Raw genomic sequence first — 16,927 nt, forward strand, 5'->3', positions numbered from 1 at the left:
TGAAACTCTTCGAAAACCTGAATAACTCAAACCTTTTATCTTTTGTTCACAACCAAACAGTAATTTATTTATTTTTATTATTTATTTGTTTTGTCAAGTACTGTATATATTATTGGTATACAAAGATATAACAATGTTTATATACATGATACTAGTAAGAGAGAAAATTAGGACAGGGAGGGCAGGCACGCTGGTGTACTTATTTACGCCCCTTACTGACCTCTTAGGAATCGGGTGAGGTCAACAGTGGATAGTCAGATCAGGTTAAAATTATCCATCACTCCTGCTTTATCCTAGAGAAAGAAATCAAAGACTTCTTTGGGGAGGAGGGGGTTTAAATGGTTTGGGCTGGACTTTTATATACTGCTAAAAAAATTTAAAGGGAATACTCAAATAACACATCCTAGATCTGAATGAATGAAATATTCTCATTGAATATTTCATTTGCACAACTACTCCATTTGCAATAGTTGTGCAATCAGTGTTGCTTCCTTAAGTGGACAGTTTGATTTCACAAAAGTTTGATTTACTTGTATTCTGTTTTTTAAGTGTTCCCTTTATATTTTTTGAGCAGTGTATCATCTACCTGGGAATAAACCTTGCTGAAATTCAGCTGTATTTAGTTCCCCTAGAGAATTCCACTATAATTTATAGGAAACACTTTTTTTTGGCTACCATTTCACATGGGGGGGGGGAGTAGCCTGCAATCTGTCCCCAATAACCGGCGTGTTTTTCTCCGCGAGCTTGGGCAGACACGCAAAATAATAGTACTGTAATAATAATCATAACCCCTACCTACTACTATTAACGAACGACGCAGCCCCCTCCCTCCAATCGCAGCCCCGTTTCTCTTGTCCAGGATGGACCTCCTCCTCCGCCTCGCCTCCTCCCACCACTCCCCCCCCCCCCCCGCGACCGAGTCTCCCCTTCTTCCTTAGGCGAGCATCTTCCAAGTCCAGGCTCGCTGGCCTCACCCGAAAGCGACCCCAGCATCTTATGGCCGGCCTCCTCCCCGGAATCCAGCCGTGCGTCCTGGGTCCCCGCAGACTTCCTCGGAGGGGGAATGCCGGACTGTCCGGACGGCGGGGCCTCCAAAGGGCCCCCTCCCCCTTCGAAAATCTCCTTCTCCATCCTCGACATCCTGGACCCGCAGAAATTCAACAGGAAAAGCCCTTCGGCTGCCGGGGGACGGGAGGACGGGCCACTGGAGCGGGGAGACCGAGGCAAAAGTTTGGGAAGAGTTGAACTGGAATCCGAGCGCCGAAGGAGCAAAGCTTCGCAGGGTAGGTGCCGCGTTCCTCTCTTTCAATGAGATCCCTGGCTCCTCTCCTCTCCTTTTCCTCTTTTTCCTTTCCCCTTCCTCTTCCCTTCCCTTCCTCTTTTCCTTCCCTCTTCAGCCTTCCCTTTTCCCTTTCCTCTTTCTTTCCCCCTTCCCCTCCCCTCCCCTTCCCCTTCCTCTTTCCTTTCCATTTCTTTTCCCTTCTCTTTCCTTTCCTTTTCCTTTCCCCTCCCCCTTCCTCTTCTCTTTCCCTTTCCTTTCTCTCTCCCCTTTCTCTCCCCCATCCCCTTCCCCTTTCCTTTCCTTCCCTCTTCCCCTTCCCTTTCCTTTCTCTCTCCCCTTTCTCTCCCCCATCCCCTTTCCTTTCCTTCCCTCTTCCCCTACCCCTACCCCCTTCCTCCTTCCTCTTTCCTTCCCTTTCCCTTTCCCCCTCCCCCTTCCTCTTCCCTTTCCCCCTTCCCCCTTCTCCTTGTCTTCCCCCTTCCCCTTCCCTTACCCCCTTTCCTTTCCCCTTCTCCCTTCCCCGTCCCGAGTTTTTTCCTCCCAGGCAAGCATTAAAAGGGGCTTCCAAAGGTCCATTGAACATCCTAAGCCGCTAGCTTCCCAAGGCGCCTTACTAAAGGCCACAGAGGCTGGACAGACGCCCCTAAAGGGAGAAACCTTGGGTGGCCCAGAAATGTTCAGGGACTGTCGGCCGCCTTCCACGATCGCCTCTCCCGCGATCGCTCCCTGACAGCGGGACCCCACGAGGGCGACTGCGGCCGCGGGGGCAGGCAGGGGGATGCGAGCCGGGCCGGCCCTCGACTCCGAACTGCCGGAGATGTTGTTAGGAGCGCAGGCAGCCGCCTCATCTCTTCACAGCCGCACTTGGGAACCTGCAGATCGATTTGTACTTTGGATTAGATCGCCGCTCAACCCCCCCCCCCCAAAAAAAAATCTGGCGCCCTCGGACTACAAAGCCCATCTCTTCAGCCAGAAGAGCTGACTGGGGAGGGGGTGGTAGGAACTGAAGTCCTGCGCCTATCCGGAGGCTGCCCCGTTGGAGGCAGAAGGACGCCAGTGACTCGCTTGTTATTTTCCGTAAGAAAATATGAGCGGAGGTTCGAATGAAGTTAAGAAAAGGTGGGGCGCGATGGGGGACGGGATATGAGAGCGAGAATGGCGGCAGGGATGATAAACGGGACAGCACGCCACGCGGTAATCCAGCGGGGGAAGCTTTTTGACAGCGCTGTGGATTTATGCCAGACAAGCGGCGGCTAAACTTTAATGGGGGACGGAGAAAGATTCTCTGTAGCCAATTAAATAAGAAACGGTCGATCTCAATGTGTGTCTATCTGTCTGCATGTATGTATGTTTTTTTTCCTCCCCCCACCTTTTCTGGAATCACCCTGGTATACCCAAACATGAGAGGGAGCATACTGCTTCCTTTTTGCCTATTGGCCCCTGCAGGGGCCAATTTTTGCAGCCGACAAACTATATTCTATATATGTGTAATATATTTTGCTGATAATGAAATAACATTTTGCTGATAATGGCTACCTGATGAGAGCTAAGTAGCTTGAAATAGATCTATACCAGTCTCCCTTTATTTTCATTATCAGCAAAATATATTACATACATACATATACATATATGTAACATATTTTTTGCTGACATGAAAATGAAGGCAGAGTAGTATAGGTCTATTTCTTGTTTCCTCTAATCAGCTAGCCATATCCTCGCTGGGATTTGAACCTGCAGCCTCGGCTTTGTAAGGCAGAGAATTAACTTCTAGGCCAGTGTTTCCCAACCTTGGCGTGCTGGTTGGGAATGCTGGCTGGGGAATTCTGGGAGTTGAAGTCCAAATATCTTAAAGTTGTCAAGGTTGGGAAACACTGCTCTAGGCCACAGGGTCTCACTCACTCACTCACACACACACACACACACACACACACACACACACACAAATATATATATAAAGTGAGTTAAGCCTAACATATTTGAGTGTGGTCATCATAGTGGTCATTATGGGAAACTGTGGTTTAGCACACTGTTTGACTCTAGAGCTATTATTTTCTACTGGCTGACTTGGAGTGAGGTTCCTTCTTGTTATTTGCCCCCAGCAGCATCACATATTGGCCATTATAGCTGGTGAAGAGTAATGCCTCAGCTTCGCTTCCAGTCCCTTTGCTGAAAGTCTGTGTAGAGCACTGTATCCCAACCTTATTAACTTGAAGATATTTGGACTTCAACTCCCAGAATTCCCCAGCCAGCATTTGCTTGAGCTTGAAAGGAGATCCCGAGCTTCAACTTGGCGTGGGAAATCAGCTGCACTCGGAAGCTAGTTAAAAATAAAAATAAAATCCGCCTACTGCCCTGCTCCTCGACCGGGTCCAGTTGTACTTTGCTGAGTCGGGGTGTTGTAATAAGGGGCTCCCGCCCCGCCTTGGGGACCAGAGCCCTTGGCCACATCTTGGGGAACTCATGGCCTCGAGGCCGGACCGGGTCTTCCTTTAAGATCCCGCGGGAGAAAGGCGAGTAGCGAACCGGTTCGCGAAAGCTGAGACTCCCAGAGCCCCTCCCCCCCCGCCCAAATGCCCGGGCTGGTAGGCAAAGGCGGCTCTCGGAGCCTGATTGGCATCGTGACGCTCTCGGCAAAGGACAAGCCAGATAATTGTTCCTGCGCTCTCCCCCCCACGAGAGGATGCCTTCGCTCCCCCTTGATCGATATCCTATTACCGACTCCCGCGTATCTCCTTCCCACAGCTTGCAGGTACCGACTTCAAATCTCTTTCCCGACCCGCTCTGATCCTCATATTGTTCGATTAAAACTTAACTTTAATAGATGACACGTATCGATCCGCCCCTTCACAAATCTGAAACTCTATTAGGTCGAGGAAGGGAGGGGGGGAAGGAGATGGAAAAGGGTGGGGGGAGGCGAAGAGCCAGATTCACTTTTTCCTGCAAAGGGGGGGGGGGGGAACCAGCCAGCAATCCAACATCTTCAGGCAGTTTTTAAAACATTTTGAACAACCAATACTTAATGTTAGAGTACTTAATTGTGTTTTCCTCTAATTTTCTTGAATTAGATTTCTTATTTCTTTTATTGGAAAAAAAATCGAATTTCAGAAAGTTTGATAGGATTGTAACTTTACTTTAAAAATAGCATTCCTTGGGGTACAGATGCCCGTCCCACTAAAAATAAAGTTGTCTTTTACATTTCATACAATTAATAGATTAGGCTGATACAACATGATTGAAGTTAACTGTACATGGATTAAACCCAGCCTTTCCTTCCCATAATATAAATAGCTTGAGAAAGGTTTTGTGATGAAATGAATTGTGTGGATTTTATTTTCAAGTTTTGGTCGTGCATGTGTGTGTGTGTGTGTGTGTGTGTGTGTGAGAGAGAGAGAGAGAGAGAGAGAGAGAGAGAGAGAGGTTGTAGAGAGTGGGGAGAGAGGAGAGAAAGATGAGATGAGAGAGAGAGAGAGAGAAAGATGAGAGAGAAAGGTGTGTGAGAAGGAGGGAGAAGAGAGAGATATAAGAGAGGGAGAGATGAGAGAGAGTGGGAGATGAGAAAGAGATTTTATAGAGAAAGGAAGGAGAGAGAGTGACAGAAAAAGGGGAGGAGAGAGAGAAGAGAAAGAAAGAAAGATAGAGAGGGATGGAGAGGAGAGAGAGAGATGAGAGAAAGATGAGAGAGAGAGAAAGGGAGGAGAGAGAAATGAGAATGAGGGGGATATGAGAGAGGGGCAAGGGGATGGGAGACAGACATGAGAGAAAGATGAGAGGGGGAGAGAGAGATGAGAGAGACAGAAAAATATGAGAGAGAGGGAGGAGAGGGAGATGAGAGAAAGATAGAGAGAAAGGAGAGAGAGAGAGAGAAAGGGAGGAGAGAGAAATGAGAATGAGGGGGAGATGAGAGAGGGGCAAGGGGATGGGAGACAGACATGAGAGAAAGATGAGAGAGAGAGAGAGAGAGAGAGAGAGAGAGAGAGGAGAGAGTTAGGGTTAGGTGAGAGAGAGAGAAAGATGAGAGGGGGAAAGAGAGATGAGAGAGACAGAAAAATATGAGAGAGAGATGGGGGAATCAAACAAAGCTGGAATAAAAACTTCAGTTTCTCTTCCTTTTTCTAAATTGCAGGAACTGGCCAAATCTTAAGTTTGCTCTGCATATACTCAGAAGCACTGATTTTGCTGAGCCTAATTAATATTGACACTTCAGGTTAATGTCCTTCTTCTTCTTCCAGAATTTCTGAGCCCTAGAGAAGGACTCTGATCAGCTTCTTAAAATTTATTATAAATATATATTAATTTATGGTTTTTTTAGAGTGCTTACTTAAACATGCATTTTCTCTGCTTGTGTCTGATTCTATTACCTATACCAGTGTTTCCCAACCTTGGCAACTTGAAGAGATCTGGACTTCAACTCCCAGAATTCCCCAGCCACCGAATTCTGGGAGTTGAAGTCCAGATCTCTTCAAGTTGCCAAGGTTGGGAAACACTGTATACCACCTGTTCCACATACTCTCTCAAAAAAATATAATGAAGAAAAGCCTCCCTATATGAAGCATACGTTGAACTGCAGATATGCATGGACAAGTCAGCTTTCAGGCAGAAAGCAATAGTTAGGCAGGACGGGTGTAACCAAGGAAGGACTCCACCATTGTCATCAATGCTGTTTTATGTTTTGTAGATGTAAACATTGATGGAAAAAAAGGAGAAAGTGAGACAACCGCCCTGGAGACATCTGAACAAGAAGAATCAGACCGTGAGAGGAACCACCTCACTACAGTGGGGAGACCTGCTTCCCTCCACTCCCTTGACTTCCCTCCTTCTTCTTCTTCCTCGGATCTGGATGAACCCAGTTCACCAAGGTTGTCCAAACGGCGCCGAGTGGAGCCCACCTGTGCCAAGCCTCGGCGAGCCCGGACAGCTTTTACATACGAGCAGCTTGTGGCTCTGGAAAACAAGTTCAGGGCTACGCGATACCTGTCAGTGTGCGAACGCCTCAACCTAGCTCTGTCACTCAGCCTGACAGAGACGCAGGTCAAAATCTGGTTTCAGAACCGAAGGACAAAATGGAAGAAACAAAACCCTGGAATTGATGGCCTGGTCCAATCCGGAAACAATAACGCCGTGACCCCAGCAGCAGGAAGTAGCAGTCCCAGCCCACCAGGACCTAGTTCCTTGGCCTACCAGACTTTTCCATCTTATGCCTCGGCCAATCTTCTCTTTCCAACAGCAGCTTCCCTTCCCTTGGTGGCTGCAGCCGCAGCAGGAGGAGGGGCCTTCCCTTCCTTCCTTCGCCCGGCTTATCTGACTCCATTTTATAACCCTCACCTCTAGAAGGATCAGAACCCAGCTCAGACTTCCTCAATTGGACAGCCTCCAGGAATGACTGAGGGTTACGGGAGTAGAATTGATACAACTGGAAGGTCCCTTAGATGGGGGGACATCTGCCACAAATTATGTTTTCTCTACATCTTACATAAGATCACCTCTTCCAATACACTAACTGGATAATGACACCATTACCTAGTTCTAGGTGTTTTGAGTGTTGTGATGGAAAAATAGTTTTTTGAGAAAACACACAACTGCAGTTTGGATCTGTGAAATCCTTTTGGAAGTAAATTAACTTAAATTCAGGAATATGGATTTATTAAAAATGGAACCAGAGCTGCTATACAGTATAGTATTTGGTATTTATATGAGTGTTGATCAAGTATGAAAGAAGACACAGATCATGTGGATTTAATAGTCACCAAGGGTGTCCCATTCCAGTTCTCTTCCTGTAATTTAATGTCCTCTGATGCACTGAATCCAGTTCCCACCTGTGTTAAATGTGCTAGCTAGATGCTAAAACAGGCTGTTTTTCCAAAGGGCCAATGCTGCATGACTTTGAAGTCACTCCAAAAAGAAATACAGGATATGTGTAATTGTGGAATATGCAAAACGTAGTTTGGAAATGAAGGCAATATTTTAATAAAATGTGTATTGTACTAAATTCTCTTATATTTTAAAGCAGCGGTTCACATGTGGTGGGAGAAAGGCAGTCTAAATCTGAAGGAGAACGTAATTAAAATGAGTTAAAACCGGGTAAACCTTCGCAGGTTAATTCACAAAATAGGTCTGGCTTTTTAACAACACATCAATATGTCTTGTACTCGAGTTTCCCAATTGCCTGAATTTGCACAGCATGCAAACAAGTCAACTTTATTTTTTAAACTTATGTGCTGTGTGAACACAGCCATATAATCTAGGAACTTTGCAGTCTGCCCCATGAAGTGACTGCATTTACACACTGCACTAAGTGAAAATGTTTTTAATTTAGTTTGGTCTGATTATCATTTATGATCACAACATTGTAGTTACTAAGACATATTTATTTATTTTTATTTATTTATTGTTAGAGTTGAAAGGGACCATGCATGTCATCAAGTCCAACCCCCTGCCTGAGCAGGAATGCTAAAGCACCCCAGCCAAATGGCAGTCCAATCTCCTCTTGAAAGTGTCCAGAGTTGGGGAGTTCACAACCTCTGCAGGCAGGTTGTTCCACTGGTTGATCGCTCTGACCGTCAGGAAGTTCTTCCTTACTTCTAGGTTGAATCTCTCCTTGGTCAGCTTCCAGACGTTGTTCCTCGTCTGGCCCTCTGGTGCTCTGGAGAATAGAGTGGCCCCCTCCTCTCTGTGGCAACCCCTCATATACCTATATATAGCTATCATGTTCCCTCTGGCCCTCCTTTTCTCTAGGCTATCCATGCCCAGTTCCCGCAATCTCTCTTCGTAAGACTTGGTTTCAAGTCCCCTAATCATTTTGGTTGCTCTTTTCTGCACCTTCTCCAGAGTTTCAATGTCTCTTTGGAAGTGTGGTGACCAGAACTGGATGCAGTACTCCAGATGTGGTCTGACCAGGGGGTAGTAGAGTGGTATTAATTCTTCCCTGGTCTTGGAGTGTATCCCCCTGTTGATGCAGCTTAGGATAGTGTTGGCTTTTTTGGCTGCTGCTGCACATTGCTGGCTCATGTTCAGTTGATTATCCACCAAGACTCTAAGATCTCTTTCGCAGTCACTACTCCCAGGTGTCTAGGGTTTTTTTTTAAAAAAACTTATACTTTAATGTAATATGCTTGCCCAACAAGTCAAACTGGTTAAAAATCATGGCTTAGTGCAATGTACAAATCCAGTCATGGGGACAACTAAGTATTCTAATGTAACTATCTGAGAATACTATAGGTTTGTACTTTATTACAATTTTAAGTGCTAATTTGCTTGCATATTGTGCAAAGCAAGGATTGCTTTAACTATAATGTATTGAATAAGGCAACTGACTGAGTTTGTGCAAAGCCTGACATACTGCATAATGGTTTAATGTAGGGATTTACAAACTGGCATATGGATAGCAAGCACCTTTGAGGGGAATCACAATTTGTGTGTGTGTGTGTGTGTGTATGCAAATCGGAATGCTGTCAAAACTGGTTTCAATGTCATTGGGCCAAACTGGATTACCAAGATCAAGAGTGAGTTCTGACTATTGTTTTCTCCAAGATCACACGAGGGGCCCTTCTTCACTGCCTTAGCATTGAGCAGGAGACATACTGTATATCACATTTCTATCTGATTTAGCTGACTAGGAGAAGCAGTAGAAATGCTGGCAGCATCAGAAGACAGGCCTGGGGGTAAATTAATGCCCAGAGGGGCTCTGGTTTCTCTTTGCAACTGCTACCCTGCTACAATCAATCAAACACCAAAACAACATGGGCAAGGGGGAGATGTTTCAATTCCCCCATGCCTGACGGCAGAGGTGGGTTTTAAGGAGTTTACGAAAGGCAAGGAGGGTGGGGGCAATCCTAATCTCAGGGGGGAGCTGGTTCCAGAGGGTCGGAGCCACCACAGAGAAGGCTCTTCCCCTGGGTGCTGTCAGACAACATTGTTTAGTCGATGGGACCCGAAGAAGGCCGACTCTGTGGGACCTAACCGGTTGCTGGGATTCGTGCAGCAGAAGGCAGTCCCGAAGATATTCTGGTACGGTGCCATGAAGGGCTTTATAGGTCATAACCAACATTTTGAATTGTGACCGGAAACTGATCGGCAACCAATGCAGACTGTGGAGTGTTGGAGTAATATGGGCATACTTAGAGAAGCCCATAATTGCTCTCGCAGCTGCATTCTGCACGATCTGAAGTTTCCGAACACTTTTCAAAGGTAGCCCCATGTAGAGAGCGTTACAGTAGTCGAGCCTCGAGGTGATGAGGGCATGAGTGACTGTGAGCAATGACTCTTGGTCCAAATAGGGCCGCAACTGGCGCACCAGGCGAACCTGGGCAAATGCCCCCCTCGCCACAGCTGAAAGGTGTTTCTCTAATGTGAGCTGTGGATCGAGGAGGATGCCCAAGTTGCGGACCCTCTCTGAGGGGGTCAATACTTCCCCCCCATGAGCCTTGAGTTTGACACCCCTGGTCTAAGAGATGTTTACAACTTAAAAATTAATTGAATTTCTCATGTGTGTTGTTTATTAGAGACTGATGTTATTGACAGCAGCAGACACATGGTAGGGCCAGGCAAAATGAAGGCAAGATAAAGAAGATATTTCTTCCAAAGGTTAGAACGACATTGTCACAGCAGCCTGAGACCGTCCAAATGTTTCCTAATCAGTCCTTTTATTAGAAGCAAATAATTGAGCTCACCTCAAGTTCAGGGCATCTTATTTTAAGAAGGATTGGAACAAGTGACACATAGAATGGAATAAAATTCTTTATTGGCCAAGTGTGATTGGACACACAAGGAATTTGTCTTGCTGCATATGCTCTCAGTGTACATAAAAGAAAAAGATTTGTCATGAGTCATGAATCATGTGGTACAACATTTAATGATTCTCACAGGGGTCAAATAAACAATGAAAAAACAATATTAATAAAAATCTTAGGATACAAGCAACAAGTTACAGCCATACAGTCCTAAGTGGGAGAAAAAGGATGATAGGAATGATGAGAAAACACTAATAGAAATAGAAGTGCAGACTTAGTAAAAAAGTGGACAGTGTTGAGGGAATTATTTGTTTAGTAGAGTGATGGCGTTCAGGAAAAAACTGTTCTTGTGGCTAGTTGTCTTGGGGTGCAGTGTTTTGAGGGCAGGAGTTGAAACAATTTGTGTCCAGGATGAGATGGGTCAATAAATATGGCTGCCCACACAAAGCTTGACAGCTGTTGTTCCTTCTTTACAGGACTGTATATTGGCTTCACAAACCAGCAGCTAATTTGCCCAAGAAATAAAGCTTGATCAAGTTTGGAGAGAGATTGAACCCACAGCTTTCCATCAATATCATCCTGCAATATTATTTAGTACTTAGCGTGTTCATTTACAAATTGATGGTCTATCTCAGTGTTTCCCAACCTTGGCCATTTGAAGATATCTGGGCTTCAACCCCCAGAATTCCCCAGCCAGCATTCGCTGGGAAACACTGATCTATCTAACATAGGCAAAACCAGCCGTAGTATGATTTCATTAAGGGGGCAGGAAATGGTGAAGTTCTTGATAATCTTCTACACAATTAAGAATAAACTGTCCCCAAGACAGAAGCTGGTAATGAAGGCACACAACTTTTTTATAGGCATTGTACTAGGAATATAAAAGTGGGATGAGGCTCACATGATCAAATCTGCAATCTTCACTTTTTTGTTGCTGTAGAGCCCCCCATCCAGCTACTTTCCCTGTCACTGTCTGTCTGTCTGTCTCTCTTTCACACACACACACCTTCCTTCCTTCCTTCCTTCCTTCCTTCCTTCCTTCCTTCCTTCCTTCCTTCCTTCCTTCCTTCCTTCCATCGTTCCTTTACTGATCAAGGATACGATTTCATGGTCTGATATATTGAATCCATGATCAACTGTGCCATCATCTATCAGTTAGTCTTGAGACATTTGTTAATTTTATACTGCCAAAAGATTTGCTGTCTTCACTGTGTTAGAATTTTTTGGGTTTATAATTGGATTATAATTGAATTATTTGAGCCTTTTAAAAGCAATCCATGCCCTCTAGTGGACATCCCAATAATGCATTTATGTTTTAATTCAATAAATTGCTGAATTTAGGTTGCCTATGACCTGGTTAAATATATATATTTAACCAAAACCTTTTGACATTGATCAGGAAAAGAGAGGATCAGACTAACATTTTTTCAAGGAAGTATATGAACTTTTTTGACTGTCTATTCATGTGTGAATATTTCAATATACAAAATGAGAAATGTGTGGCATCCGAAAAAGCTAACCAGTTTAAGATGCCAGAGGATGCTCACTAGAGCCACACTTTGCTACTGTGAAATAGAAGCATGGTAGTTTTAGCTGTGATACCAGATTATGGGAAGCCCTGCCCAACAATGCCGCTCAAACATGAAGCTGGCTGGGGTGACTATTTTTGACTTGGCTTTACTTCGCAGGATTGTTACGAGGTTACAAATGGACAGGAAAGAGTTTTGCATATCCACTGAAATGCCTCGGAGAGATGACAGGATAGAAGCAGTGAAGGGCTGCAAAAATTTTTACTACCACCCTGTGGATGTGGCTTATTTTGTGGGTGTGGTTTGCTGGCCATGTGACCAGGTGGGAGTGGTTTGGCGATTACGTGACTGGGGGAGTGGCTTAAAAGTCATGTGACTGGCTTAAAAGTGGCCAACTTGACATCACTCACATCAAGGATTTGGGTTAGAGTTAGCGGGCCTGGCCTCTCCTTGCCTCAAAGAGATACAATTTCCCTTACTATTACTGAACATCCAAAATATACTATTTAACTCTGTGTATATATGCTATATATACACAGACAGGCACAAAAATATACATTATCTACTATATAAAGTGTATGTACACACACACTCACAGCTCTTCTAAAATTATGCATATTCAACCTCATTTACTACAATAGGAAAAATCATACCCAGAGCCCAGAAGGCAAAAAAAGAAAATAATACAAAATATTTCTACTGGTTCTGCATACCTGACCAAAATTTTTCTATCAGTTCTGTGTACCTAACCATACCGGAAGGAGCCCATCACTGGATATAAGCACAATAAATCAGTACACTAAACAAATCTTATTTAAACTTAGCATTTTCTTTCTCTTCCAGTATTTTATTTCAAGCTCAGAGATGGTATTCAACCGGTTCTGTCTGGTTCTTGCGAATGGGTAGCGGAGATTATGAGTAGTTCAGCGAACCGGCAAATACCACCTCTGGCTAGCCTTGCCCCTGACCTATTGCTACTTCCCAAGTTCCAGCTGATCAGTTGGGTCTTCTTTTGTTGCCCTGCACAGGAGAATGGAGCTGGAAAGCAGGTTGGTGGAGGTGGGAGAACATGGAGATTTTATACACTGCTCAAAAAAAATAAAGGGAACACTCAAAGAACACATCCTAGATCTGAATGAATGAAATATTCTCATTGAATACTGTGTTCTGTACAAAGTTGAATGTGCTGACAACATGTGAAATTGATTGTCAATCAGTATTACTTCCTAAGTGGACAGTTTGATTTCACAGAAGTTTGATTTACTTGGAGTTATATTGTGTTGTTTATAATATACCCTTTATTTTTTTGAGCAGCATAGTATCCTTCCCCTGGAGTGGCTGGGGAATGGAGATTTTGCAATATCCTTTTCCTACCACGCCCACCAAGTCGCACCCACCAAGCCACGCCCACAGAACTGGTAGTAATTTTTTTTTAATCCCACCACTAAAGATGTAAAGACTTTGCTATTTTCCAGGAAGAAAAATACATTCTCAAGATAACTTCAGTGTTATTTGTCCTGTTCTGAGGATTTTATGAGACCATGCGAAATGCACTTATACTCACTTACCGTAATCCACTTTATCCACTTATATTGGATACAATGGAACAAAAGCATTGTATCAGAATCTCTACTGAGACAACCTCATCGCCTTTCTTACAATTTCAGGGCCTGAAGTTTAGAAGAGTATTGTCTTGTGAAAATGAAGTTCTATGCCAGAACCAGAAAAGATTTCAAATTCTATATACAGTACTTTGTTTTCTGCAAACATGTTAATTTAACCACAAAGCTGATTTTATATTTTACCTTTTTCTGGCCAATGTTTCCTACCATTGTGATAGTGACACAAAATTATAGATCTGTAGGGAAAATTGCATAGAAGTTACATGTAATGAATTTGTTTATTTCTGTTTTATGATGGGACCCACAATTTGACTCAGTTTTATACATGCCTATATAAAGCGATAGAAACCTACAGAGAATATATTTATCTATTTATTTTTATTTATTTATTTTGTCCAATACACAATGAGGGTTTTTGTGGGTCTATATATATATACACATAGTAAAATACATGATGAAGGTTATAGAGGAGATACTCATAGTAAAACATATCTAAGAAAGAATAGAAAAGAAGATATAGTAATAGAACATATCAATGAAAGAATAGAAGAAGAGATATAGGAATAGAAGAAAGGTATAGGAGATATAGGAGAGCAATAGGACAGGGGACAGAAGGCACTCTGGTGCACTTGTACTCGCCCCTTACTGACCTCTTAGGAATCTGGATAGGTCAACCGTAGATAATCTAAGGGTAAAGTGTTGGGAGTTTGGGGATGACACTATGGAGTCTGGTAATGAGTTCCACGCTTCGACAACTTGGTTACTGAAGTCATATTTTTTACAGTCAAGTTTGGAGCAGTTAATATTAAGTTTAAATCTGTTGTGTGCTCTTGTGTTGTTGTGGTTGAAGCTGAAGTAGTTGCCAACAGGCAGGATGTTGCAGCATATGATCTTGCGGGCAATACTTAAATATTGTTTAAGGTTGTATAAGTAACTTTTCCTTTATGGGATGGGTATAAGAACAAAGACAAATGTAAACTTCAATACAGCAGTCCCCAAACTACAGCCCGTGGGCCGCATGCGGCCCGCTGAGGCCATTTATCCGGCCCGCAGATGAGTGATACAACACAGTGTTCCATCTAATTTTCTATGAATAAAATGCAGTATTTTGTTAGTAACTAATATCAATCATCAAAAAAGTTGCAAAGTTTTTTTTCCTAATTTTGTCATCCAGTTACATTCATTTTCTTTTAATTAAATTCCCTCCTTAATGTTCCTTCAAAAAGTACACCAATTATGTTTCTAACTTATTAACCATTATGCTAAAGTTCTTCCTTCTTTCTTTATACATTTTTATAAAAGCCAAAAAAACCTACAATCAGATGTTAACAAAAGAAAATTAAAAACAAAACATAAACATATATGAATTTCAGACTTCTTCCCCCCCCTCTAAATAGTACATTCCCATTTTGTTTTTTACTTTGAAATAAGGTATGTGCAGTGTGCATAGGGATTTGTTCATAGTTTTTTTTATAGTCCGGCCCTACAACAGTCTGAGGGACAGTGAACTTGCCCCCTGTGTAAAAAGTTTGGGGATCCCTGCTTCAATAGATAGAAACCTACAGAGAATATATGAGAAACGTTTCCTTTATGGGATGGGTATAAGAACAAAGACAACTGTAAACTTCAATGGAGATAGCATCTTTTTCTTTGTTTCTTTATAGCAAGAAAAAAAAAACAGAGAACGCTGATGGAAGCCTTGGTTTTGGTTTAGGGAAAAATAAATATTTGGTGTTCTAGAGGTAATTACAGAAAATCCTGGCAAGGAGGTAAGAGTTACGAGAAGAACTCAGGAAACCCAGAGAGCTGGAACAGAAATAGCAGCCATGGAGGCTGAGCAGAGAGAAAGAGCAACCTACATTTCCTAGCAGTCCTCAAATATACCTCCACTCCTTCTCTCGCTTGACCTCACCTCCAAGATAATGGTGACAATGTGTTATTATTGCTGTACCCTTTACCTCTGTGGTGGAGCAGGGGTGGGGGAAAGAGCTATTTTTATTTCTAGGTCTTAAGTAGCCTAAGACTCTGTAAATCACGGGTTAGGGGTGAGCTAAGGCCAATGTTGTGTAATCATGAGGGGAAAAGTGCTGACCGGACACTATTGTATGTTGCTCTGTAAACTTCAGGTAGTGGGGACCCTTGACAATTAGCATTCTATCCTGAAGAAAGTCTTATATCTACGGTGTTTCCGAATGGAGTGGTGCTAATTCTACAATCGAAAGGTACCTTGATGTCACCAGTAATGGGCTGTTGCCTCCGGGGGGGGGGGGGACCAAGTGGAGGTAGTAAGTTTATGCACTATTTATTGAACACTTAGTAGGTTTTTTTAAATTGTCCTTCCTTCTTTAATACCTTAGTATGAGCCTTAATTACTTTTAAAATAGGAAATAATTAAATAGTATGTTTTTACCCATAAATGCTTTAAGCATTTTAATCATTATCTAGAACTGGGCTTTTATAGCAATTAAAGAAAATTGAGCTACTTACCTAATCTGTATACTGTACTGAAGCTTGTGGGTTCAATTCAAAATCTTAAAATGTTACTGTGCTCCTCAACAAATAATGCTGTCTATCATTTGTCCTTTTTGTGGCTATTCAAATAATATGACTTAATCAACTGAAAAAGAGTCCAAGCACCTATTTGAAAACATATCTTGGTCGGTAATCCACTCCTACCCGGTCACATGAACTTTAGGCCACCCTGGTCACATGATTGTCAATCCACTCCCACTTGGTCACTTGATTGGCAAACCACTCCCGCCCGGTCACATGACTATCAAGCCACACCCACAAATTAAGCCAAGCCCACAGTGTGGCAATAAAATTTTTGGCAGCCCATCACTGCTTGTCGCCCTTCTCTTTCTCCTGCCAGAGCAATTTTCTTTTCTTGTTTAAAAGAAAATGGGAAGAAGCAGAAATAGGAAAAATAAGAGAAGGATGTGTCTAACTCTATCTCATCCAAGTACCCAACTCCATCAAATTTCACAAATGAACTAAGTAATTGCATAATTGTCACATATGGGAAGATTCCTAGTTATCATTGATTCTTTCTTGGAACTGCTGCTGCTTTACCTAACTGTTACATTTTCATTCTTTATAACAGGGCTGTCAAACTCCAAGCCCTGGGCTGGATGCATCACATGCTGGCCATGCCCACAACCAGTTTAATGAAGGGGGGGAGTCTTGATATGTCACATGATGCTGCTATGACACTGTGAGTTTGACACCCCTGCTTTAGAATAATGTTTTCTCTAATGCTCCAGTGTTTCTCAAATAGTGGGGTGGGACCCCTGAGGGGGGGGGGGGCGCAGAGTGATGCCAGGGGTAGGGAGTAGGACGCGTGTGTCCTACGTGACACTTGTACCAGTACCTCCGTCAGATTCCTCAGCGTTGGATCCAGGGCAGCCCGTTCTAAAAGAAAACGTCTCGTGAGTTCAATCAAACTTCTCAAACTTGTGAGACTTTTTCTTTTAGAATGGGCTGCCCTGGACACAGTGTTGTGGAATGCAACGGAGATACTGGTACAAGTGCCAGATAAGACGCACATCTTGCGGTGGGGCGCAATTTGGGGCTGGCAGGTCAGGCAGGGTGGGCCGTGATAATAAAAAAAATAATAATAAAATAAAATAAAATAATAATAATAATAAATAATAATAATAATAATAATAATAATAATAATAATAATAATAATAATAAGCAAGCAAAACTACTGTGGGACTTCCAACTTCAGACTGACCGAATTCTGAAGCATAACACACCAGACATTGT

The 16,927-nt window shown here is 43.1% G+C and overlaps 1 protein-coding gene across 1 annotated transcript; it reads left to right on the plus strand.

Moving 5' to 3' along the window:
- Window positions 1-945: 945 nt before the first annotated feature.
- NKX1-2 (NK1 homeobox 2) lies at window positions 946-7,268 on the plus strand. Its single transcript, XM_070753991.1, has 2 exons — window positions 946-1,283; window positions 5,958-7,268. Exons 1-2 carry the CDS (start codon window positions 1,064-1,066, stop codon window positions 6,608-6,610), a joined length of 873 nt encoding a protein of 290 aa, XP_070610092.1. The 5' UTR covers window positions 946-1,063; the 3' UTR covers window positions 6,611-7,268.
- The last annotated feature ends 9,659 nt before the right edge of the window (window positions 7,269-16,927 follow it).

This window comes from Erythrolamprus reginae, chromosome 5 (assembly GCF_031021105.1).
Source record: "Erythrolamprus reginae isolate rEryReg1 chromosome 5, rEryReg1.hap1, whole genome shotgun sequence".
NCBI classification, from domain to species: domain Eukaryota; kingdom Metazoa; phylum Chordata; class Lepidosauria; order Squamata; family Dipsadidae; genus Erythrolamprus; species Erythrolamprus reginae.